This window comes from Lissotriton helveticus, chromosome 9 (genome assembly GCF_964261635.1).
Source record: "Lissotriton helveticus chromosome 9, aLisHel1.1, whole genome shotgun sequence".
NCBI classification, from domain to species: domain Eukaryota; kingdom Metazoa; phylum Chordata; class Amphibia; order Caudata; family Salamandridae; genus Lissotriton; species Lissotriton helveticus.
The window spans coordinates 342,450,338-342,476,647 of NC_136070.1; the positions used below are offsets into that span (position 1 = coordinate 342,450,338).

At 44.2% G+C, this 26,310-nt stretch overlaps 1 protein-coding gene across 1 annotated transcript in view; it reads right to left on the bottom strand.

Annotated features, from left to right (window-relative positions):
* The window catches only part of TRIP11 (thyroid hormone receptor interactor 11), a 441,702-nt gene that overhangs the window by 352,069 nt on the left and 63,323 nt on the right, over positions 1–26,310 (bottom strand). The window contains exons 2-3 of the mRNA XM_078660069.1: positions 22,599–22,660; positions 19,953–20,063 (exon numbers count right to left, since the gene is read on the bottom strand). Coding sequence (XP_078516195.1) covers positions 19,953–20,063; positions 22,599–22,660 — 173 coding nt within the window. The remainder of the gene's footprint in view (positions 1–19,952; positions 20,064–22,598; positions 22,661–26,310) is intronic.

Genomic DNA, 26,310 nt, shown 5'->3' on the forward strand with positions numbered 1-26,310 from the left:
GCTGTGCTCCTATCTAACCAACACCTGCATTAATCAGCACACTGGAAACCCCAACCGATCCTGAACGTGGGCAAGGGGTTCTGCAACACCAAAGACTGGTGAATGAAGCGCCTTATTTGGGAAAGGAGACTGCCATCTTCTGTCATCTGGCTCGGACTCACACAACATCAAGGTGAAGCCCAATGGAGGCAAGGGTGGTTGACAGGATCAAAGCCAACCTGATCACTGGTGAATGCTGCATCGGCAACATGCAACCTTTGAATATGGCCTGATTATAACGACCAGGGAATTGGGCCTGAACACACTGCAGTATTCCCACTGAACTCCAGAACAAAGCTGTGCTGATGCCTTGCCCACTCTTGAAGGACATCTTGGCTAAACAGCCCGAGCTAGACCTTGTCAGTACCTGAGCAAAGGGCCAGGTATACAAATTAGGGAAATCAATCCCAAGGGTATAGGAAGAACTGGATTGTCTGGCCCACTGTTGCTATAAGGAACCAAAGGCATCACTATGTTGGCCAATTAAACCATATTTAAATAGAGAGCACTGGCACCTTACTACTGGTTAGCAGGTGTAAAGTATATAAAGTTCTAAAGCCAGCAAACAACAATTGGATCTAGCTAAGGCAAGAAATGCAGGTTGGTCATTCAGAAAAGTGAATTTCCTACAGAGCTAGCTACAACAAACAAGGCATTAAAGGATGACATGTTCACACTGCAATGCTAAAATTACATATGTTGGCTAAGTTTTTGAAAAATACGTTGTGTACACTCAGTATTAAATGACTTTATCCATCCATCCATACATATCCCTACAACGGATTCATCAGGGTTCTTAACCAATGTAAGGAAACACTTAAGTCACTGTTTCTGCTTCCACGGTAAGTGAAGAATAGCAGGAGAAAAGCAAGCGCCCTGCTTAAAGCCATTAAATGTCATAATATTTCTATCAGCGCTCCCTGAAGGTCCAATCCAATGCATCAAACGCTGTCTAGAACTCCACAAAGCTAATGTATACAGCCCCCTGCTCAGTAAACATCCTTGCAAGAAAACAGTGCAAACAGTGGATCATGATCGTTAGAATCAAGAAATCTGCATGCTCTATTTGTGCTAGGATTTTGTTTAAGATAACGAAGCACAGTGAACCTAAATCTTGTCGCCTAGTTAAAAAAAAATCTCTCCTTCAGGAAGTGTCAATTTTTGAAGCTGCATGGATTTGGCAGACTTGTATTACTTCATTGTATTTATTTTTTTCAATTCAATTACAATAACTTCCATTAACATTTCATTCCACCAGGTGCACGTCTATTTATAAGGGAGCATTCCGTCTCTAAACAGAGTATAATGCACTAAAGCAGGCAATGTGAATTGCTGTGCTGCTTTATATCTTACCAAATGAGCTGCCTAACATGTCTTGGCAGACCGCAAACACTGTCTCTGTATTTCTAAAATTACAAATTTGTTGTGGGTCTACTGGAAATCGGGTCCCCATCCTTACACACTATGCATAAGGACCATCCAATTTAAGTTCTTGAAAAAGTACTATTACATCAAAGCAACAGAACATCTTCAATATTAAATACAATGCTCTGTTCAATTATTACCTGGTCCAGCTCATCACGTATTAATTCAGGCTCCTTTTTAGGTCTCGCCTATTATATCCCGCAGGGATCAATAGGCGAGTATATAGTAGGCGAAACAAACTCTTGACCAAGCGCGGATTATGTGCAGTTCATGTGATGCACTCGTGTGAGACGCGCGTGCATGTCAAACCCATCCGCCTCGCACCAGACTTCAATGGAATGCCTCCCAAGCTGCTCCCCCGCCATCAGCCTTCAAAGCAATGCCTCCCAAGCTGCTCCCCCGCCCCGCCATCTGCCTTCAGAGCAATGTACTCCTGCCCTGCCCCCCCACAGCAATTCCAAGAGCTTGTTTTTTTAATCCGCGCTACGCCCTCCCCTGCTCCCCTGTGCCCCCCCCTGCAATGCCAAGAGCTTTTTTTTTTTGCACCACCTCCTTTCTCCCAATCCCTCGCAGCAGTTTCACTTGTATCAGCTCTCGTCTTTACTCGCTCCCGCCTTTCACACAGCATACTATTATCAGCCCTCGTCTTTCCTCACACCCGCCTCATGTGCATAGCTGGTATTTGTTTTTTTCGCGTGCACCCTCTCCTTTCTCCCAATCCCTCTCAGCAGTTTCACTTTTATCAGCTCTCGTCTTTACTCGCACCCGCCTCCCACACAGCGGACACTTCCAACCGCCCACTGCCCCAGCGTCCTTCTAGACAGAGGCCATTTACACCCGCTGCCACCGTTTTAGCACTGTAGAAGTTTAAATATTTTAAAGTCTTAAAATAAACATTTATTTAAAGACGCATTTTAGACAAGAGCGTGTGCGTGTATATGTGCGTGAGCATGCCTCAGTGCCATTAGTTGCACCCGCCTCACACACATCTGACGCTTCCACCCGCCCACTGCCCCGTTTACTTTGCGTACTCCCCCACAGAATACATGCCCATCTGCTGCCACCGTCTTAGCAATGTAAAAGTTTGCATTTATTAAAGGGCTAAAATACATTTTTAATTAAAGTCGCATGACAGACAGGAGAGTGTTCGTGCATATGTGCGGGGAGCATGTGTCCATGCCTTTATTTGAACTCGCCTCCCACACTGCGTACGCTTCACACACCCACTAACCACGTTTAGTATGCGTACTCCCACAAAGAGGGCATTCCCACATGCTGCCACCGTATTAGCACTTTAAAATGTTGCATTTTTTTGAAGGATTAAAATAAATATTTCATTAAAGTCGCTTCACAGACAAGAGCGTGTGCATGTATATGTGCGGGAGCATGCCTCCATGCATGTGTGTTTGAGTGTGCACATGCGTGGGTATGTAGGAGTGCCTGCATGTGTGTGCTTGTTTATATATGTGTGTAAATTGCTAATGCCCTATATGTTTGTGCATGCTTTCTTGTGTGTATATTTATGTGCGTGTGTAGGTTTGTATGTGCTGGTCGCTGCATGCATGTGTGCATGAGGCTGTGTATGCATGCTTGTGTAGTTGCATACATCAGTGTATACGGCTGCAAGTGGATGGGTTTTCAAAGGTGTGCCTGGTCTGTGTTTGCATGGATTTTTTTTCATCTGTGCTTGCACGTTTGTATGTCTCTGTGCATCGGTGAATTTAGAAGTTTTATTTAATTGCAATTAAAAGTCTCTGGGGTGGATGAAAGTTTTTTTTACTAAAACCGAGATTTGTGACAATAACTAACGGCGCATTATGAAGAACCCAATGCAGGGAAAACTCTACAAGCTTTAAAGGTTTACACTAAATTAATAAATAATCTAATTATTTTGCTACGTATTCTGAAACAAATATAACATCTATCCTTTCTTACATGCAAACCACCAACATTTCACTTGGAACCGAAACAAACATACATGATTGAAGGGATTCAACCTATAACCTGTAAAGATCGCTTTTCATGATACGGCCTGGAATTATTTCGCACTACTCCTTTACATTTGTGTAAAAGTACACAAGGGAAGCACAGTTCATTTTCATACATGTCCAATTATATTACATGTGGTTTGAAAACTCAACAGGGCTTATTATGCTTGTTTCACAATATATAGAGGGCGTGCATTAAGGAATTCTGTTTGCGAGGTGCAAGGTAATTTTCAAAAAACAAGCGCTTTTATTACATTAAGTATTTACTGAAGGGAAAAACAACTGCGTGGTTGTGCATTTTGTTACAGAAATACCGGTTCTACACTCTGTTGGTGCACATCTCTGTGTCAGTATTTTTCATTTGCTCTGCTACAATTATTAATTAGCAAGTGTTACTTTGGAACCGACAACTGGCGCCACTGGGGACAGGGCAGACAGAGCCATTCTTATGAGGGTACCCCCTCCCTTCTCCCTTAGCAGCACGTGCATCCGCCTTCTCCAGCTCTTCTGCTTGAAACAGACAACAGTCGCCAGTGGGCAACAACATAGACAGAGACATCCTGCTTGACGATGGGTTTGTCAATTACGTGTTAACACTAAACCGACCCGAGGAGCCAGGAGAGCACAAGCTTTCTCTCTACACACCGCTCTCTCTAACTCTCTCTCAACACACCTCTCTCTCTTTCTCTACACACCTCTCTCTCTCTCTATATATGCATCTCTCTCTCTCTATATACGCATATCTCTTTCTCTCTCTACACACCTCTCTCTCTCTACACAACTTTTATTTAAGTATTATTTAAAAAAAAGCCATTGTTATTTGTAATATCAATACATCTAAGTCACGTAAATACAACACATATTGCATTACAAATGCTATAGGTGTCACATTTGCAAAAGTTACAACTATTGGCATTGTGAATGACAAAGCTATTAATTTTGCTATTTTTCAAAACCAACACAAAGAAAAAATTGGTCATTTATAATACCAATAGCTCAAACTTTCCTAATGCGAGACCTATTGCATTGCAAATGCTTGTTTTATTGTTTTGTAGTCTTTTCTCTCTTTATTCGTGTATTTTAAATTAACCAACAGCATATTTCAGTTTTACTTTAATACTCCAGAGTAGTCGCTGCAACTTACATTGGGATCAAAGTTTATAGAAGAGTCTTTTCAGAAAAGCAGGACAGGAGGGCCATGTTTTACCCAAATCTAAAACAAAAATCTAATAAATAGTTTTAGAAGGCAGAATGATGGCCATATTACAGTGAGTAAAAAGCTAAATGTCCGAGTGTAGATTCTATAAAAAGGCTGACTCTGAGACACAGTTTTTGAGCATATTAAAATACTAAATGTGTTACGGTGTACTCCTAAATACTCAGAAGTGACTATAATTTTCACTTGGAGAAGCTGCTAGATAAAACAGAGTTCCAGCTGAAAAGCAGTGGAAAGATGGTCAACTGGGTTGGAACAATCTGATAACAGTTCGGACAAATACAAATTAAGTCCCACATCTTGACATTAGGTACATCACAAATCAACGGCAAGAGTTGGGTTGATTTATAAAACCAAAGCGTACTTAACCAAACTAACCCATTTAAAGTAAGAATGCATCACCATTCCTGAAAAGGTACTTTAAACTCGGAGGGTGGCTAAAAGAGGAGCAAACATTATATACCCACTTCTGGAAAAAAAATGCTGAGAGACAGGCTAGATTAAGACAAAATAAGAAAGAGGAATCGTTCAAATCGAATCAAAATGGCACACAAAGTCATGAAGTAAGTGTACCATATATTAACTAATTTAATGAGGTACAAACATGTATTTTGAACTTTTTCTGACTTTTTGGTTACCCCCTGGATACCTTACTCAGCTTTCTCAAGCCCACGGATGTTCTCCAAACTTGACGTCAAGAAATCGGGCCTTAAAATCATTAATCAAGACTACAAACGATGAATATGCATAAAAAGGTTGCTATCCTGAGCTAAGGACAGGAGGCTTAAGGAGCCAAGTACCTGTGTCAAAATGAAACAATCTGTGACTTGGCATGGGCTGCTGAACTTTTACTTGTGGAGATATTTGGAATGACTGTCAGAGAGGGGAAAGACATTTCTAAATGTGATGCGTAAGGCAGTATAGGGTAGGAGAAGACTGGTGGAGGGTATGAAGGTTTTTTTGACTTCATATAAACTTTAAAGAGGTGACATTCCCTGGGGCAAATGCCCGAATTGGCATAGACATATATGCCAAGGTAGGAAGGGTGGGTTTCCATGGGAAGAGCACAGTTGGGGAGCATATGAGGAAAAACACAAATATAAAAAAGAAAAAAAACCCTCATTCACAAAATTAAGGTGCTGCTAATAAGTCAAATATTGGGGTGCAAGAGTTCTGCTGGGTAATTGAGGGAAAAAGAAAATGGTGGAAATAAAGTTCTTTAAATGGAATCCTAACAGGTGGCTAGGAAGCAGAGGTTAACCTGTCAGTATTTGCAGGACTGCTTGGCCCAGGTGACAATTCTGCACGAGACTCACCCTACCGCACCCGAGTGTAAGGCTCATTTTACTAAACAGGAATGGGTCCATCAAATAATTTGCTCCCATCAAGGATTTAACTTAGGGGGGGCAGCAATAGCAGGGAGGAAGAATTTGGGAGTGGGGGTCCTTGAATAAAGAACTGATTCAACCGGCAGGTGGAGTGTTGGAAGTTCTCGGGGCCACAGGGGCAGTTTACCTGAGCAGAGTTTTATGGCCCCAATTGAGACAATATTGTCCCCTTATACAAAATGACAACTAGATTCCCATATTTCCCATAACCTATAGAGATTGGGAGAGACTTTAATGCAGTCCTCAATGAAGATCTAGAAAGATCCAACAAAAGTAAAGCAGCAAATAATAGGAAGGTGGGGAAGGCACTCAGGGCGGAAATGCAGGATTTCGGATTACATGATATATAGCGGATAAAGGCGGGCACAAATAGGCCGGCTATACTTTTCATAGTAAGCAATATAGGCATGACTCTAGAAATTACTCATTTCCCAAAGGGCGATCCGATGAGAGATGGACCAGTGACAGATGATTATTTTTAGAAGGGGGTATTCTATGGGAATTAAAGGATGAATCTGGGGAGTCATTCAAGCGAAATGAAAAAACGGCTCGTGCAGGCTTAGTCTGGGAGGCCTACAAGGCATTTGTAAGGGGGGGATCTTACGTAAGCAGGATAGCCATAGAAACAAAGTCAGAAGGGAAGAACTCAGAAAAGCTGAAAAGGTGGCGACATAGCTAGAGAATAAATGGAGGGAAGTCACACAGGAAAATAAACGAGAACAGACGCAGAAGGTACTGAAACAGCAAGAGCCTATTGACGAGTTAAATGAAAAGAGAACTAAGGTGAAGTGGCAAGCTAGTAGTTTAAGACACTTTGAATATGGGGAAAACAGCTGCAAATTGTTGCCATGGAAAGCCAAGACCGACAGAATGAGGAATGACCTTGTAGAGTTTGTCGTCGATGATAACAGAAATAGCATCCAAAATCGAGATGATATAGAATCCTTAGTCTGAAATTCATTTCAATCCCTATATTTAGAAGAGAATCTAGTGGATCCCCAAGAAATTAGAAAATGGTTGGCAGACAAAAAAAATCTGAGCCTAGTGGAAGATGAAAAATGGTATTTGCTAGAGAAAATTACATCAGAAGAGATTCTGCTACAAATAAATAAATCCTCTTGTGAAAAAGCGGCAGGGCCGGATTGTCTGTTAAATTATATAAGGATCTGAAGGAAAATATAGTCCTAGTTTGTGTAACAAGATTTTTAGGAATGGAATGGCAATATCAGAGTCATGGAATGAGACTGATAGCTTTCTAATTTTAAAGTAGAATAAGAATCCAAGGGTAGTGAAGCCAGATAGGCCTATTCTGCTTTTAAATGGCGATTATAGAGTATACACAGGAATGCTAGCTAATAGATTGGCCAAAGTAATCAAACAGGTGACTCACACGCAACAAAAGGGTTTTATTTCTGGTAGGTAATCACACAATTTAACCCATCTACTGATATTCTCAATAGATATAGAAATTGCAAACACAAGCTCCCTTGCGATTATGATCGATGCAGCGAACCGAGTTAGCCAGATTTATTTGTGGGAAGTTATGAAAGTAATGGCTTTACCTCAAAGCTTTAATAAGGGAATAAAACAACCATATAGGGCCTTGAGCGTCAGTCTGTCTAGGAAAATAGTTATCACCAGGAGAACCTGGCAAGGTTGTAGTCCGTCACCACTCTTGTTTGACATATATATTAAGCCCTTGCCCAGCTTTTTAGGGAGGATGAGGATATTGTGCCATTCTCGAGTGGCAGGATTGTAAATAAAATTGTGCTGTATGCAGATTATATCATGCTATAAACTAGTGCCTTGGATAAAACCCCGCCTCAAATGGATGTATTAACAGAAACGCTTGGAGCTTTATCTGGCTGTGCAATAAACAAATCAAAGACTGAGATCATGATAAGGAATATGTAGGGGAGTAGTGTACAGTTTCCACAGGCTCAGTATAAGGTAAGGTACTTTGGAATCGAGGTTGTCCCACGATTAGAGGAGATTCCGAAAGTCAACATGAGCAGGGTTTCTAGTGAGATCAATGTCCTACTGCGTAAATGAGAACATTTACACCCGACAATATATAGGAGGGTAAAGATGGTTATCATGCTCAAGTTAATAGCTCTCCTTGATAATATATTGTTAATATTCACAAAGTAATTGTTAGATAAATTACAAGGGAGCTTACTATCATTCATTTCGGCATTAAAAGCCCAGAGAATGGCTTGGAAAAAATTGAGAAAAATGGAGGAAGGGGCTTGGGGGGGGGGGGGTATCGGGGGAGGGGTACTTTTCCAGGTGTAATGTTGCGGATTCCATTTCAAGATCTGCAGGCTGATGAGGAGCGTACTTGGAGGGGGAGGCTATACAGGTCGATGAATGCTGAATTAACCACTTGGCTGCTAAGGCTTTTCCCCTCCTGTGCTGACATTTATTGAATCCCATTATACATGACGAGTTCACCTTGTCATGAGCACAGCTCCAGTGTGCCTCATGACGAGCTCACCTTGTCATGAGCATGCAAGAGTTTAAGGCAGGCAGGTTTTTTGCATAAATTCAGGAATCCAATTTTTTTCCAAAAAGTGCGGTTGAAGATTTTTTAGTAGTTTGGTGTAAGAACTGGAACTTGCTAGGCATCAAATATCATTTGGAGTTGGCCACTATTTGGAAGTCGCCAGTGATCCCTAGTATTCTAGATGACAAATTAAGTCTTCCGGTTATAAGAGCTGGATTTAAATACTGGGGCCAGTTAAAAGATGGTCCCAATCTTATTCAGGGGGAAAGTTATAAAGGTGGGGACTACTGCAGAAATATCTAGTTTTGAGTATTGTAAATTCAAATAATGATGGTAGATTTAACAGTGCTGGGGGAAGGATTTATGGGAGCATGAGGAAAGAGTGTGGGATCCCGCCAGCTTCCTGTAGAAGTTTTAGTATGGTACTGGGAACTGGTGAAAGCAGATGTCCTGAAAAAAGGAGATGCCAGAGCATGCGTGGGATGGATAGTTGTGAACTTTGGTGCATAAGAACTTATGGCAAGTATCCATGAATCTCCTTAGACCACTGTAAAATCTACTGCATTTAAAAAAAGAAAATTCTACACTTTGCACAAGATCCACTGGACACCGGACAAGCTGTCACGAATCACAAGGGAAAAGGACTCAATATGCTGGGGATCTGGAGAAGGTGTGATATTCATATGTTTGCGAGCTGCACAACACTCCAAAACTACTGGAAGGAGGTAAGTGACGTAATAATATTCTGCAGCAGAAGGTGGAAGTAAGCTCACATGTGGTTCTCTATGGCATCGACAGCCAATTAAACAAGTCAATATTAGCCAAGTTGAAACAGCTAGTTTTGTATTTAATGCTTGTCACTAGGAGAGAAAACGTATTAAGTGGCTATCATGAACTCCTCCTTCTGCAAGGAATGTCTGGCCTCCGTAGATAAACTTTCCAAGCTGGACAGAGAATGCCGTCAAAGAGAAAGAGTTAATTTTCTGGGGGAACAGCCTTTACAACGCGGCTGTTACACCGCGTGCCGTTACAATGCGGTGTTTTCAACGCAAGTCGTTACCACGACTTGCGCTAGAGGGCGCTGCAGGCAAGGAATTTTTTAATTTACTTTCCAACACCTTCCCTACTGTACGTAGGCTGGTGTTTGAATAGTAAATAAAAAAATTCCTAAGTCCGCACCCCTCCAACGCAAGTCGTGGTAACGACTTGCGTTGAAAAAACCGCGTTGTAACGGCACGCGGTGTAAAAGCACGCGTTGTAAAGCCATACAACCAATTTTCTGTGATCTGAATATTTAAAATGGAGGGAACATCAGTTCAAAGAGTAACCCAGCGAAGCTGGTACAGCTACAGTAAGGGACTCAGTAGCCTGCTAAGCAGCATCCAGCAAAACTATGTACAGATGAGTGGGCACCCCGGCACGGTTTTCATCTGACGAGGAGGGCAAAAGAAAACAAAAAGAGAGAGAAGAGAAGAATTCAGACATCAAAGCTTGATCTAAGCGAACAGTTTAAAATCAGATGTATTATTTAGGAGAAGCAGACAAAGGCCTTCTGAGGATCAGGGGGGCGCTAGGTGGCACTGGACCAAGATGGCCGCGCACGAGTGAGGCTCCAGCCCTGTCGAGCAGGGAAACATCCTTCTACCACATCCTGAAGCATATTTCCTTTTATTTGACCTCACCAAGAGCAGCACAGTGTCCTGCTGATGCCGGCGATACTTTATTTGAACCGATACCCTGGAGTATAGCCGAAGCAGAGGCTGAGGGAGCTGAGCGCGGTCTGCTGCATGTCGTGCTCGGAGCAGGGGCTTGGGCACTGAGGCTGGGAAAGGCCGTGGCTTGGTGGGCCCTGATGACGCGCGTTTAATCTGTGTCCGGACGAGCTGCGCCATCACCGGAGCTGTTGTGCTGCATTGTGTGCTGCAAACAAGCGCTGCAGGGCAAGTGACAACAGAAGCTGTGTGAGAACTACGGCGAGTGGTGCGCGGAGCAGTGCTCGGGCACTGAAGCTGTGAAAGGCCTTGGCTTGGTGGGCCCTGATGATGGGAGCTTAATCGGTGGTCGGACGGAATACGCCTTCACCGCAACTGCTGTGCCGCATCATATGCTGAAAACACCCGCGGACGCTGCGGTGGCGGGACCTGTGCTCCAAACGGAAGCTCCTGAAAGGTAACTGCGCCATAGGTACGAGGCGCGGTTGGTGGACAGCGGCAAACGTGTGTGCGCCATTGGGAGAGCTGGCTGGGAAACTGGCTCTGTCTACAACTGGGCAGGGTGGTCCCAGTGTGTCCCCGTCAAGACAAGGCAAGTGGAATCTACCTGGGACATTATACAGACAGCAGTTTGGCTAGCTACGAATTGGGGCCGCCATTTCCTTTCATGCGCCGGCGTCCCGTGGACTACGTGGAGGGTACCTGTGCTTCGGGGGGCCAAGCAAATAGAGGAAACTGTAACGCCACAACATTTGAACCCCTACTGCACACTTGGGGCTCTCAGGGCCCGATATTATCATCATCCGCCGCACCTCCATTCCTATTGCGCCGCCTCCGCGCTGTGAATACCCGTCCAGATAGCTGGGGCTACACCATTGACTGGCAGTAATCCCGGTCCCCCTGCCGTTTTTGAAAACCTGTTTACTACTGAGGAGGTACTATCGCTAGCCTTATATCAGTGCCCTTCATATATATCTTGTGTACACGCCATTACAGGCCTTGGGAAAGGCCTGCCAATTGGCTCTACTGGAGGATAACGCGAACACCGCATCTACACAGTAGTCTTAGTCCCCACCCGGCAAGGTGGGCTCTGCCTGAGGTTGACTTGAAACCCCGCTACCTGCCTCGCTACAGGCGTTGCTTTGTGGGATTTTGCCCTGACCGCTAAACCAACTCCTCTTCCTCCAACATGGGGCGCAATGATGCCAAGCAAACTAAGATTAATCAATCAATCATGAGATTTGTAGAGCGCGCTACTCACCCGCTAGGGTCTCAAGGCGCTGGGGGAAGGGGGAGTCGCTACTGCTCGAACAGCCAGGTCTTGAGTGGTTTCTTGAAGGAGAGATGGTCCTGGGTCAGCCGTAGGTGGGTGGGGAGGGAGTTCCATGTCTTGGCCGCTAGGTATGAGAAGGATCTTCCTCCGGCGGTGGATCTTTGAATACGTGGGACAGTGGCGAGGGCGAGGCTGGCGGAACGGAGCTGGCGAGTGGGTGTGTAGAATGCGAGGCGGCTGTTGAGGTACTTGGGGCCATTGTCGTGGAGAGCCTTGTGTGCGTGGGTGAGGAGTCTGAACGTGATCCTCTTGTTGACGGGGAGCCAGTGTAGGTCTTTCAGATGGGCAGAGATGTGGCTGCGACAGGGGATGTCCAGGATGAGTCGTGCAGAAGCGTTCTGTATGCGCTGGAGTCTTTTCTGGAGTTTGGCTGTGGTTCCCGCGTAGAGGGTGTTCCCGTAGTCCAGTCGGCTGGTGACGAAGGCCTGGGTGACCGTCTTCCTGGTTTCGGTCGGGATCCACCGGAGGATCCACGGAGCATGCGCAGGGTGTTGAAGCAGGACGACGAGACGGCGTTGACTTGCTTGGACATCGTGAGGGAGGAGTCCAGGATGAAGCCCAGGTTGCGGGCATGGTCCGTTGGCTTGGGGGGCGGTGCCCAGGGCAGGGGGCCACCAGGAGTCGTCCCACGCAGAGGGAGAAGGTCCCAGGATGAGGACTTCCGTCTTGTCTGAGTTCAGTTTCAGACGGCTGAGCTTCATCCATTCCGCGACCTCTTTCATTCCTTCCTGGAGGCTGGCTCTGGCGGTGGTGGGGTCGTTGGTGAGGGAGAGGATCAGCTGGGTGTCGTCAGCGTAGGAAATTATGTTAAGGTTGTGTTGGCGTGCGATGGCTGCGAGGGGGCTCATGTAGACGTTGAAGAGGGTGGGGCTGAGCGAGGATCCTTGAGGTACGCCGCAGAGGACTTCGATGGCCGCGGATCGGAACAGGGGGGAGGCAGACTCTCTGGGTTCTTCCGGCGAGGAACGAGATGATCCACCCCAGTGCCTTCCCTTGGATTCCGGTGTTGCTGAGGCGCTGTATTAGTGTGCGGTGGCATACTGTGTCGAACGCTGCTGAGAGATCCAGGAGGATGAGGGCAGCTGTTTCCCCGTTGTCAAGCAGGATTCTGATGTCGTCGGTAGCTGCGATGAGGGCGGTCTTGGTGCTGTGGTTAGCTCGGAAACCGGACTGTGAGGGGTCGAGGGATCCCATTTGAAACACGCAAAGCGCCTAGGTCTCAATCTACGGAGCACGCGGATTCTGATGCTGCAGATGCACCAGAAGAAGACTGGAAGGCGCTCCTGCTTGGAATGAAGCAAAGCCTCACATCTATAGACACCAAAATGGATGTGATGAACATGAGAATGGACACCGTCGTCACTAAATTGGGTCAACATGAGAACCGTCTTAAAGAAACGGAGAGCAGGATTTCGGAACTTGAGGATGGAGCGTTGGCGAGTAGAAACCAAATATCACAGATGGATAAGTTGCTCAAGATCATCGCATATAAGAACCAGGACCTGGAGGCCCGCTCCAGAAGGAACAATGTACGTATTCTTGGCCTGGCAGAATCAACCAACACTGGCCGCATGGAAAACTTAATCGAGAAGCTGATCGTCGACTTATTTGGTAGGGAATCCTTCTCTGCGCACCTCACGGTGGAGCGTGCACATAAATCCCTGGCGGCTCGCCCACCCCTTGAGGCATAGCCAAGGCCCGTGACAGTCTGTTTTTTAAACTGTCTCGACAGAGACACAGTCCTGCGCTTAGCTCGCGAAAAGAAACAAGTACATTATGAAAATACTACGCTGGCTTTTTTTCCCGGATTTCACCCCAGCGGTGCAAGACGCCAGACGCAAGTTTACTGTGGTCAAGAAAAAGTTTCAAGAGCAGGAAATCCCTTACACCATGATGTATCCAGCCAAACTGAATATCACGCACCATGGAAAGCAAAACTACTTTCAGAATACGCAGAGGACTACCTCAAACGACAATGGTCGTACGGCCTCCAGGGAGGCAGCGGCGCACGCACGCTCCAGATCTCAATCTCCTCTATCAAACCCGGACTGAAGTGCGGTGTGTACGGTTACTTCTTGCGGCTCCTGCTGCTGATCTACATGCGAAGAACTGGTCTGCATTGGTGATGTATTAATACGACTAACTCTGTGTAATATGCATACTATGCCCTGCTCGGCCACCTACCTCCGTCCCGTCGTGGCTACCAGCCTGAATAGCGGAATAGCTGGTGGGTGTAAGTAAGGGGGAGAGTGGGCGATTCGTGAGCCCCCCCTAGTGCTTGCCCCACGAGGGCGAACCCCCGAATTCTCATTAACAGGGGAAGTATATTTTTGAATACTGGGTTTCTTCTGGGAGGGTGGGGATTTTATACCCGGCAAGTTGAGGGCGCCGGTGTGGGTGGAGGGGGAATGTTCTATGATAGATGTGCTGCAATGATGGTTAACAGTGTATGCTTAAGTATTGGTCTTTATTGCAATGGAACGTTAGATAATGTACGTACTATTCGAACTATTAAGGTGGTGTCGTGGAATGTGGTTGGCCTCAATAATCCTAGGAAGTGTAGGCAGATACTTGGGTACTTAGATAGGCACGATATTACGATTGCTCTTTTACAAGAAACATACCTGGCCCCCAGGACCAACCCCCAGTTTGCCTCGAGATGGGTCTCGCATCTATGTTTTGCGTCCCACTCTAGGGGAGCGACAATACTAATCAAACGGGGGGTGGCGTTTGCACCCAGCGGGTCTGAATCTGATGTAGGTGGTAGGTTCTGTCTGATCTGGGGGAGACCCCATTCGTATGATGTGGTATTCGCCAATTATTATGGCCCTAACACTGATGACCCTCATATTCTCCTCCTATTATGGAGCAAAATCCAAGCGTTAGGCATCACTTACGTTATTTGGGTAGGAGACTTCAACACAGCACTGCAACCCCAGATGGACAGATCTCGAGCTTCCCGGCCCATAACACGATTACACAACGGACACTAGGAGATATTGTGGGCAGCAACTACTTGCTGGACTCCTGGAGGTACAAACATCCTGCACTCAGAGAGGGCACACATTACTCAGCAGTCCACTCTACCTGGGCTAGGCTTGATTATATGTTTGTGTCTGCAGGTATGGCGCATTGGCTAGGCCGTGCGCTCTATTTGGCTCGCACGTACTCGGATCATTCCCCTGTGGTCGTGGAACTACAGACCCTTCTAGACAGCTCCCCGTATCTTAATTGGAGCCTCAACCCATCTCATCTCTGCGATTCAGTGTTTAAGGCTGAGGTACAACAAGATATACAGGACTTCTTTGAACGCAATATGAAGTCTGTCTCTAGCATTACGACGCTTTGGGAGGCGTTCAAAGTTACTGCACGGGGATGGTGCATAGCCAAGGGTGGAGGTGTCCTTAAAACGCTACGCAACGACATCCTCAAATTAGAGAGAGAGCTACATGATCTAGACAACGACCTTGCTCGCAGTCCCAACGACAATACCATTAAGGCCCAAATGCACGCTAAGTTAACAGAATATGAACTGATTGTGGACAGAGAGTGTAGATTTCGGGGGAAACCGCACATGGCACGTATCTATAGTGAAGGGGATCGCCCGGGGAAGGCGCTGGCGAGTGTGACTAGGCCCCCTAAATTTTCCAACTATGTTACGGAAATACAAGACGCACACGGCATCACACATAGGAACGTCCCAGACCAACTCAACACTTTTAGGGAACACTATAATACGCTTTATTCGTCTCAAAAAGGTGCTCTGCTCGATTTGCCAGCCTACTTTAGAGATACTGCACTTGCCTGGCTGGGTGACACCCAGCGGAAGTTCCTTACCCTGGATCTGGAACGAGACGAGATCACGGACGCCATCATGCAGATGAAATCGGGTCGGGCCCCGGGTTCCGATGGGCTCCCAATTGAATTTTATAAAACCTACGCTCTGTTATTGGCCCCTATCCTGACAGACGTGTTTTAACAGCATTGGAAGAAGGATGCTTGCCCCGAACTATGTGAGATGCCCTTATAACCTCACTGCTTAAACCAGGTAAATCCCCATTATTGTGCGATTCATATCATCCCCTGTCCTTATTGAACTGCGATACTAAAATATTGGCAAAGGTCCTGGCAACCCGCCATAACCTACTGATGAAGCGACTGGTGTTGCCCGATCAAGCGGGATTCATCCCCAATCGTGCCACATCGCACAACCTTCGAACCTAGCTGCCATACTACAGGATATTGATCCTACCTGAGGCAGTGGCAGTATTTCTCGATGCCACCAAGGCGTTTTGACTCCCTGGAGTGGGACTACTTGTTGGTTACACTGGGGTATATGGGAATGCCTCTTGCTTTTCTCAACTGGGTACAACTGCTGTACTGCCAGCCGACTGCTACAGTGCTACTGAATGGGGCCAGATCTCCCCCCTTCAATATTTTCAGAGGCACCAGGAAGGGAGGCCCACTATCCCCAATCCTATCCGCATTAGCCATTGAACCCTTAGCTGCAAAGCTTAGACAACACCATAATCACAGAGCATTGATCTATCCAGCCAGGCAACTGCTAATTTCTCTATACGCAGATGATATGACACAGTATGTGAAAAAATCTCAGGACAACCTAAACCCTGTGACCCTGTGTTGCGAGATATCACAACATTTGGTGGAATAACTGGTATACAAATAAACTGGTCTAAGTCTGCTGTATTTCCCCTTACTGATAACACCCAGCCGCACCAACTAGACTACCCACTAGTCTGGGAATCTGATGAGCTAAAATACCTGGGTATACGAATTACGAGAAACAAGGATACATTGATGAGGATTAATTATAGGACGGCCATTGATAAGATAACTGACAACATCACTAAATGGATCCATCTGCCACTTTCCATGGCGGGCAGAATCTCTCTTATCTAGATGGTAATACTATCCAAATTATTATACCTATTCATCAATATCCCATATCACCAGGTAGGTTTTTCTTTCACACACTTAGGACCCAAATCACAAGACTTATATGGGGAGGGAAACAGGCGCGGCTTAATCTAGATACACTGATGCTACCATATCACCAGGGGTGATACGAGGTCCCCAATTTTGAATATTATTATTACTGCGCACAGGCCCACTTTGCAACGTACTGGAACCATCCACCGCCGTTTATGGCCCACCTGGCAGTAGAGGATGGCTATATGACCCGACGCCTCCAACGTGCTACCTTTCTACAGCAGTGAAAGAGAGGGAACGTGACCCGTCCACTGTCGACTGCACAGCAATGGCATGGCGACAGCTCGCTCGAGCTTTGGGGAACCCTTTTTTGTACTCCTCTAGGATGTCTTTGTTGCATGATCCCAGATTACAAGTGACATGTGAAGAGATATGCTGCAGAATGCTAGTTGGACTACAATACCATACCTGGGGGGACCTTTATGCCGGGGCCAGTTTCGCTCCATAGAGCAATTTTGCGGAGGGTGCACACCCACGATAATGGACACATTCTTATATACCCGTCTCCGGCAAAGTGTCAGAGCTGTCACCCCTGCTTTTCCCGATGAACCAGATACACTTGCACCCCTACACGCTTTATTGCAAAAGGAGCCCCACCGCCATGTCACATCCTCTTGTATAAACACACACAGAGTGCGTCACCTGCTCACACTTTGCGGGCTAGGCAGGCCTGGGATGACGACCTAACAGTACCCTTAACAGATGACCAGTGGAAACTTAGCTGTGTACAGACAGAAGCAATTAAGAGCAATAGCAGGCTGCGCCTCATGCACTTTAAATTTCTACATTGTCTGTACCACACCCCCGCCAAACTATATAGGTTCCATCTCAGAGATAATGCTCGATGTGAGCGTTGTGGGGGAGAGGGAGAAGACTTTATACACTTGGCATGGACCTGCCCCTAAGAAGCAGACTATTAGGCACTGATTTTTCAAGGACTTTCGGATATGTTGGGGGTCAAGATGGCACCATGCCCACTTATGGCCCTATTGGGCCTGTCACAAGAAATTGCCACTGTCCATAAAAAGTTTTTTGCAATGGGCTTACTTCTGGTCAAATGCCTAGTGGCTTGCAGGTGGGGAAGGGGTCGAGCTCCCAAATTCAAGTCCTGGATACATACTATGTCCACTTGGCAGGATCATATACATTCCTACGCAGAACTGCTGCCCACTAGGTCACGTCCGAAGGATATCTGGGGTCCACTCACATCTTATCTTCTTAGGCAGGAAGCGGACGGGGAGGGGGGAGGAATGAGGGGATCAAGCGGCCAATAGTGAACTCCATACCCCACAGGCAGCACCAGAAGTGTAGTAATTCTAGGGCAAAAGATGACTTCGCAGAAATAACTCACTTGGACTGAATGTACTGGGGGTATTGTACTATGTGAGTACTGTAGCTGAGACTGAGGTATCGAGGCTTAGGCCTACTTAACGCTGTGTGATTTCTCATCCACGTATTGCCATGATCTTGCCATTAATGTAACGTGTAAATGTCAGAACAATAAACCAATTTGTTGCACTGCTATGACCTAGACTGTATTTCAATATTATGTTTTAACTTTTGAACAGCGCGCACATTGATTGAGGGAAGGGGGGATTTTTTCATACACAATGTGATTGTGGACATGGGAAGGTGTAATTTCTCTGTTTAATATTGTGACAGCTGATTTGATGATTGTATTACACTGATGTACCGTGCTAATAATCAATAAAGGTTTTTGAAAACTTTTTTTTTAAAAAGGCCTTCTGAGGATCAAACAGATCTACCGAATGGACTTTTATTTAATTCCTCTTTGACGCACATCAGTGAAACAAAAACAAGAATAACGTGGTGAACAAAAAACCATTAAAAAGGTGCTCAAGTACAGTTATTTGCTGCATATATGGCATCTTGGTCCACAAAAAGAACAACAAAATAAGAAACAAGGAGGGGAACGCAAGTAGTAGAGAAAAATGCAAGCATGTTTGTTCAAACTACTTTTTAGTTTTCTCGCATTTTCTTTAAATTGGTGTCTAGTTGTTGAGTATGTGGCATGTGTGGGTGGCAGGGATTTCTTATGATAATTCGTTAAATGCAAGACAGGCCTCACTGTATTTAAACAGGACTGTATTTAACAGTAGAGTATCATGCAAGTGATGAAGGAACTAGAGCGAACTAATCGCTTGAAGGGGTAACAGGAAACAGAAGGTAAAATTCCACTTCTTTGGTGCACGTGTTTTAACATAAGTTGCTTCAAGGAAGGATGACCTAGTGGGGAGTTGTCTCGGACGAAACACAAGAAAGTCAAATTGGTTTTCGTAGATTTTGCATGCTACTGCAAAGGGCCATTATTTGCACATTTGTTTTAGTAGAACAGGAGCTGAGCATGTGAAACCCTCCTCACTCTACAAGACATCTGCAGTGAATAAGGTATATATTATAAGGTACCAGTATAGGGGATGAGTTTAGATTAATGGGGGGGTTGCTGAAGGGCAGAATTCCAACTGCTCACTTGATAAACGAGTAGGAATTTGCACTTGGCCTGGCATAGTTCAGGATTAGCAAACAATTGTAGAATCACAAGCTGGATGACTGACAATATTATGGCATTTAGTATGGTGAAAGACGAACAGGCTAGGGATGAGTGATGAAGCATGGTTGTGGCCTCTTTAACACCCGCCCTGGTCTGTATGTTATCTGCTGAATTGTTTGTGATAATTATGATAATTTTAATACTGAAAAATTATGATATGATAGTAAAATACCAACCATTATGTTGTGTATTGATTTGGAGATTTAAGAGCAGAGCTCCATTTATCATCAGTAGAAGATTAGAGATTCTCTGAAAGGTCTGTCTGACTCTTAACACCCCCTGCCCCTACTAACAGAGCATAACACTGCTAGAGAGAGTGTGAGAGACACCGGCCACTTCTCCTTTTCTCTGAAAAGTGTGTATTTTGTTTTGGGACAAAGAGGATCTGCTGGGTGTGACCCCAATAGTAATGGGGTAAACTTGGCAGTTATTCACATGAAGACAACGACGAGTCAAACATAAGTGCATAAATGCTAGGATTTGTATCACACGTGTCACTTTTTCCAACATCTACCCCCTCTCATATTAATGATTGAAAAGAAATATTAAATAAAGGTAGAATACTAGAGTCGCAACTTTTATAGACTACTAGGCCACAACAAAAATAGGATACTTCCCTGTAACTATCACTTTGCAGATTTGAACTATTACAGATTTGCATGCTAAGTACTTGGTAGCAGAATAGCAGCTTAATCGTCAACATTTTATAAAAGGACTAATTTTGCATCCGGCTGCTATATACATTTGATTATATTTTAATTACCTCTTTTTGCTGCAGTTGGTTTCTGTACTCTGCAGACTGCTGTTTGACCTGCAATTCGGAGGTTTCAAGTTTTTCTTCCAATTCGGTACAGTACCGTTTCAATCTCTCATTCTAGAAAGAAAATATGTTAGGAGGATTGAGGGTTGGGACAATCCATGTGTGAAAAGCATATTTTACTTTCTTAAGTTGCAGCTGCTATAAAAGGACTTAACATATACTGTCGAAAAAGTCACTTACTTGTAAATCCCAGTTCTCCAGCAAATATTTCATTATTAAATTCATAACAATACCCCTCTCCCCCACTACCTAGGGGAATTTACCATTACCAGATATTTCCATAAACTACAGGTCAGAGGGAGTTGCAAGAAGATGTGACTTTCCTGGATAGCTCGAGCTTTCCTTACTCATAATGATCATCAAATGGCTTACATAATTAAAACATCAAAAACACTGCATATTCACATAAAGGTAACAACTAAAATTCACAGCCAAGGGACTAGTGCAGAACAGTTTGGAAGCACACGCCCTTTATAAGGGGGCATTGTAAAATAACCTTCAATTTGAATAATATTGTTTCTGACTGTGAATACCAATAGGAAGGTTGAGGTACTGGCTTAATTTAAAACTGAAAACTAAGTCAGAGGACACTATAACTGAAGTCCCTGGACAACTAACAGCCAATGGACTGGATGGTATTTTTGGATTGGAGGATGTCCTCTATAGGTTCCCAAGGTATCCAGTCTTCGGAGATACCCATAGGTATGGCATTGAGCCAAAGAAGCAGACGAGGACTCTTCTTCTCTGTATAGTTATGGGTAAAAAGTAATGCAGGCCAGAATACCAGCAGGACTAACTCCTCACCCAACATTCTGGTATAAGCACCCATCATCAACCCACATGCCATTCTCCATTGTACAAGCAAGTGGCGATGGCCACTTCATCTCTATGAATGCACACTGCACTTAAGTCATCTGCACCCACTCTGCCACTGACCCATCCCATGCACAACTTCCCTAGCCCCACGTTCCTTTATGCCTACAAAAAAGTGGCTCCCAAGAGCACCATCCATTCTCTTCCACGTTAATGCACAACTCATGCAACAACACCAACCCTCTGTTCCTTCCATGCTGATCAACTCACAAAGCCCACCTTGTTCAATACAGACATCGTGTTATCTACTTTATTTGATGAGTTTGTACAATAAGGCTTTCATGTCCTGTGCCACCCTAGCCTATGGGAAACATGAAGAGATCTCACCATCAATAAAAAATGTCCTTTCATGTTACCCGCTTGCTTCCTCTCAGAACACACACTGAAATGTTTCTCAACATGCTTCATGTTTGCATCCACACATCCTTCAGCAAGCCACTCCATATAGGGCCTACTCGGTTGCAACAAGCCCTTTCTGTATGACATCTCAAACCTAAAATCCTACAACTCTATCTCCAGCATTGACAAAACTTACTTTGGCGACTTTTAAATCTCGAAATCATGAAAGACTGGCCATTATGCCCCTTCCCTTCCATCTTGTAATCACAAAACCATTACATAGGAGATTGCCTAAGGCCTCTAAACCTAAATCTTCCACTCTTTCCATGACAGACAACCCTTGTTGATGCACAAGTTCCACCTCTCTCAACAAAAGTCAAATCTAAGCTCAATTTTCCATGGTATTCACATGACTTCGTAGCCAACAAGCACATCAGCCATAAAGCAGAAAATACCTGGGGCTCTTTCAGCTCCCCTGAATAATTATTTGCCCTCACCTCTGCAAACACTGCATTCAGCCTTGTTACCAGCAAAGTCAAACCCACCTTTGACACCAAAACAAAACCACACAAAAAGTTGAGAACAAAATCTGAACACTATTCAATGCAGTCAAGCACTTCATTAGCATACACTCCATAACATAACACAACACTTTTAATTGACAACCTAATAAACATTAACCACTACTCATCAACAAGGTTAATAATGTACTCTGCAATATTAAGCTGGCTAACCCCCCACATTTACTGTCTTATTTCAAGTTAATATAGTATGAAGGAGGATTAAACATGTAGCTGAGCTATCACAACCCGAAATTCATCCTCTTTACCACTGCAAATCTTTTTATCTTCGCACAAATTCCTCTAGGTAGTATCTAGAGGAATTCATGTGGGGAAAAACACAGAGTGCTCTAATTTCACCCATTCTGGAATCCAATATTAGACGGAAACACCATTTAAACATGATATTGGATTTACCTTGGCTTGTGCCATGAGGGCTTAAGTGTACTTCCAAAGGACTTGAATACTAACTGTCAAGAATAGTGTCACGCCATTGCAGCGAAAATAGAAAGCTGTTCAGTTGTGACCTGAAGTTAAAGTCTAGTTTTGCCAAAATTGCTGTGGGTTGTTGGGTTCACAAGATCCCACTGATATCAAAAATTGTTTGTTTGTGGACATGGTGTTTATCTTGAAACAGAGAGAAAACGGGCACTGGCTGGTTTGAGAAAAAGGGATAAGGAGTAGCCTCCTGTATGCAGTCTGTTAAACCGGCCACACTAAAACAAGTGCATGATCTTCAAACATGATAATTTCATTCACCAAACGTAAATAATCATGGACGTTAAGACTGATGCTCTAAATAAGTGCAAATCCTTACCTCAGATTTTTGAGTGGCATGAAAGCTTTCTATTTCTCGCAGCCTGGAATCTGCAGTAAGCCCTGAAAAACAAATTGTTTTCTAATTGAATGGTATCCATGATGCCACCACACAAAGCATACTCAGCATACAAGCAAGCATGATTGCCTTCTGACTATATTCGTAGGATCAAAACATTTTTGCGCGTTAATCATTGCACATTAAAGTTCAGATTAGAACCCTAGGCTGCATCTTAGATGAAACTCTGATAATGCATTTATACGTTAATATCAAAAGGATTAGCTGTTTTCCTACATTACTGACTGAAGCCTTTTAGAGAGTCTGCCCTTTAGTGTCTCCAACAGAGCCTCTTACCACAGTTTGTCTATCCCAGAAGGTTGTAGGAGCCTCTTTCCTCCCAACCACTTTCCAGTCTGCAGAATGCCAGCCACCCCGAAGGATCTGCTCTGCTGGGTTCGACACCTTACATGGAGCGAGGTTTCACTGACCGTATGGCCTACACCGCAGGAATATATTGCATGCAACCATTGTAGTAAAACAATTAAGGTGTAATTCAGATGGCAATAGTAAAACACTGTTTTACCCAATGCTTACTTTGTGCTGATTGCTACAGGTGGCCAGCAAAAGCACTTATTGAGAGTCATTGACTTTGAGCAAGAGATAGAGGCAGAAGGGAGAAAGAACAGGGCGGGGCCATAGGAAAACAGCGGTAAAGAACGAATGCCGGTATGAAAGAGTGAGATAGAGACAAAGGTGGGAGGTCTGAGAAGACGTGTTCGATACAAGATTAGACAGCACTGATATTCGGCACCAGCAGTCGGTTCCTAGGGGAACAATCAATGTTTGCTGTTAGCACAAACTATGTACTGATCCTAGCATTTAAAAAAGCAATAACAAACATCTGCGATTGACATTCGCCATTTCTATTCATTTGTAAAGCATCAATACATCACATTCAAACAAAGTTAAAGGAACTAATCAGACACGCACAAAACTGCAATTTGTGCAGCGGCCGCAAATCTAGTCTTGCTATAAAGGGATCAAACAGGGCTTAGGCTCTTAAACTAGTGTATTACCTAACCTTCAATGCAACATGTGTGATCAGCAAACGTTAAATATGTATGAACATACGCATATTATGAATAGTATAAATGAGTTTGCACATTGAAAACACGTTCGAATTCTTGTGACGTCTACAAAGTACTCGGACTTGTGGTTTACAGTCATTATAACCCCTCAATGGCAATACAGGGCCATATTACATGGTTACTAATTATGTACGTGTGTAGATATATTTACCCCACACAGCAGGCAGAAGGGTACACAGCATGCAACAAAGAAGCTGGCACTCTGCCAGCTGTTAGTTACTTTATTCCCAGAAACAAACTGTGATAGTGATCAAGGCCGTAATGAGTGAAACTGGGGTGACCTGATTATCTTTTTGGGGGAAGTAAATCACTAACCATTGACAGAGTGAGAGCTTGACCAATGTCGGTTTTGGGGAATAAAGTCTATAAAGCAACTGACAAAGGGCCATTGTCCTCATACATTTTTCTGAGTGAAGTAGATCTTAAATTGAATCCGAGTTAGACTGTATCATACATGCAAGGCACGTTTTTGGGCAAAATGGCACAATCTCTTGCACTGTGCATCCATCAGAGGAAAATCGAATTACCACTTGACATGAGATTTATTTATTTAAAGAGTGTTATAACGTACAAAGAAGACAGACGAGTATCAGAGTACTGTATAGAAAGCAACCCATATCCTGTTACAACACAGAAAACAACCCATAAAATATAATGAAAAATGAAAAATAACTGTACACTGTCCACAAACTATCCTGGGTGGAGGGGGGGGGGGTGATGACTTGCGTTGCTATAGTAGTATGTCTAAGGCACAAGGGCTTCCTTTATCCAACCCTTCCTGAGACTCTGGTGTTGGAACAATTAGGTTTGATCCTGAAAAGGAGATCTTATGGAAAGAATCTGTTAAATAAGATCATTTTGACTTTTTTCTGATAGGCTAATATTGAAAGGTTTCCACGCGTTTCTGGAGGAAGAGAGTTCCAAATTCTTGGGGCTGACAATTAGAAGGTGCGGTGATAGGTCTTCTTTTTTCTTAATCTTGGAGGTTCTACTAGGAAGGAGCTAGAACTCCTAAGGGAGTGGTTGCCTACGGATATCAGATCTCATATCAGATTTAAGGGTGTCTTATGGTGGAGGGCTTGTGCATCAAGCAGCTATCGTCAGCTCACCATTGCTTCGAAAGGGTCCAGAGGAGAGATTTTAGAGATGGAGTGATGTGGTTGAAACATCCCGATCCTCGAATCAATCTTGCTGCTGGATTGAGGATTGCCTTAAGTGGTGCAGTTCTTCCTTTCAGCAGACCTTTTAAGGTTGCAACTCCTGTATTGTAGTCTGAAGATTACCAGGTACTGTATTGCTATCTTGAAATCTGGAAGTGGTATATTTGGTATTACCTTCCTGAGGATATTAATTTGGAAAGAAGCTCCTTTTGTGGCTGCACTGATGTGTGCTTGCATGTTGAGACTTTTATCCCGAGGGACTTCGTTGATTCGATGATAGGTTGCAATTGAGGGCACTAAGGTGGGTAATCTATTATTCAGCTGTTGGTGAGCTGTGTAGTAGGGATATGAGTAGGAATTCGGTTTTCAGGGCATTCAATCTGAGGTAGTACTGTGATAGCCAGAATTGAGTTTTCAGAAGTGTGTCCTTTAGTCTTACGATGTCTTCCGGGGAGGAAATCTTTAGGTAAAGCGGAGTGTTATCCAGGTACATGTGATAAGATAGGTTTGCTTGTTTGAGGATCTCTGACAGTGACTCCATATAAGGGTTGAACATAGTATGGGATAGGGTGGATCTTTGCAATTGGGGATGGGATGTAAAAGGAGCCTGCAAATCAAGTGGGCTTTATAGGGCAGTAGCCCCTAATAACCTAATTAAGCAACAGGTCAAATATCCTGGAAGCACAAAGGCATATCAATATTGAAGACAAATAGCTCATGGGAAGGTAACAGCTGACAGTACAAATCATTGTAAGTCACAGATGATCTATGGCATGGTTTTACTAGGGTAGTGTACAGCTAGTGGCAGTAAGCAAGTCATTATTTAAATAATCAAATTCCCAAAAAATGAATTGCATCGGGGCATTTCAGTTTCCGAAATTACAACAACTTTTTATTTGAAACCAGCAATTAACACATTTTGGTAAATTTCAATAGTTGTATGAGAAAGTCATCGAGCTGCTGAAAAAACATATCTCCAGATACCTCTAGAAGTGGTGTAGCCTCGAAGACAATTCTCACATTCCATAAAGCATTAACCTTCTCAGAAGCTCTATGTGCTTGGTCAGCCTTCACTTTTACTTAAGGTGCAACGACAGTTCATTGCTATTAACTTGCAGTTAATGTTTGCAGCGTGCATTGAGAGGGGAATGCAAGAAGCAGAAAAACAAGGCAAGTGATTGTAATTTTCACCATTTCAAATTGGTACACAACGAGACAGGAAAACCTATAACATAATGAGCCTAACAACAGTTCAAAATGATGCTATAGATTCCAATGTAGCGGTACAAAAGGGGGTGGTGATGGATGGAGCATCTGAACCAATCAAACACTCACACCCAGTCAACAGATCTGGGTTTAATCTATCACCGTTCTTTAGCCCACTCTGCCACCCCAGTTCAGACA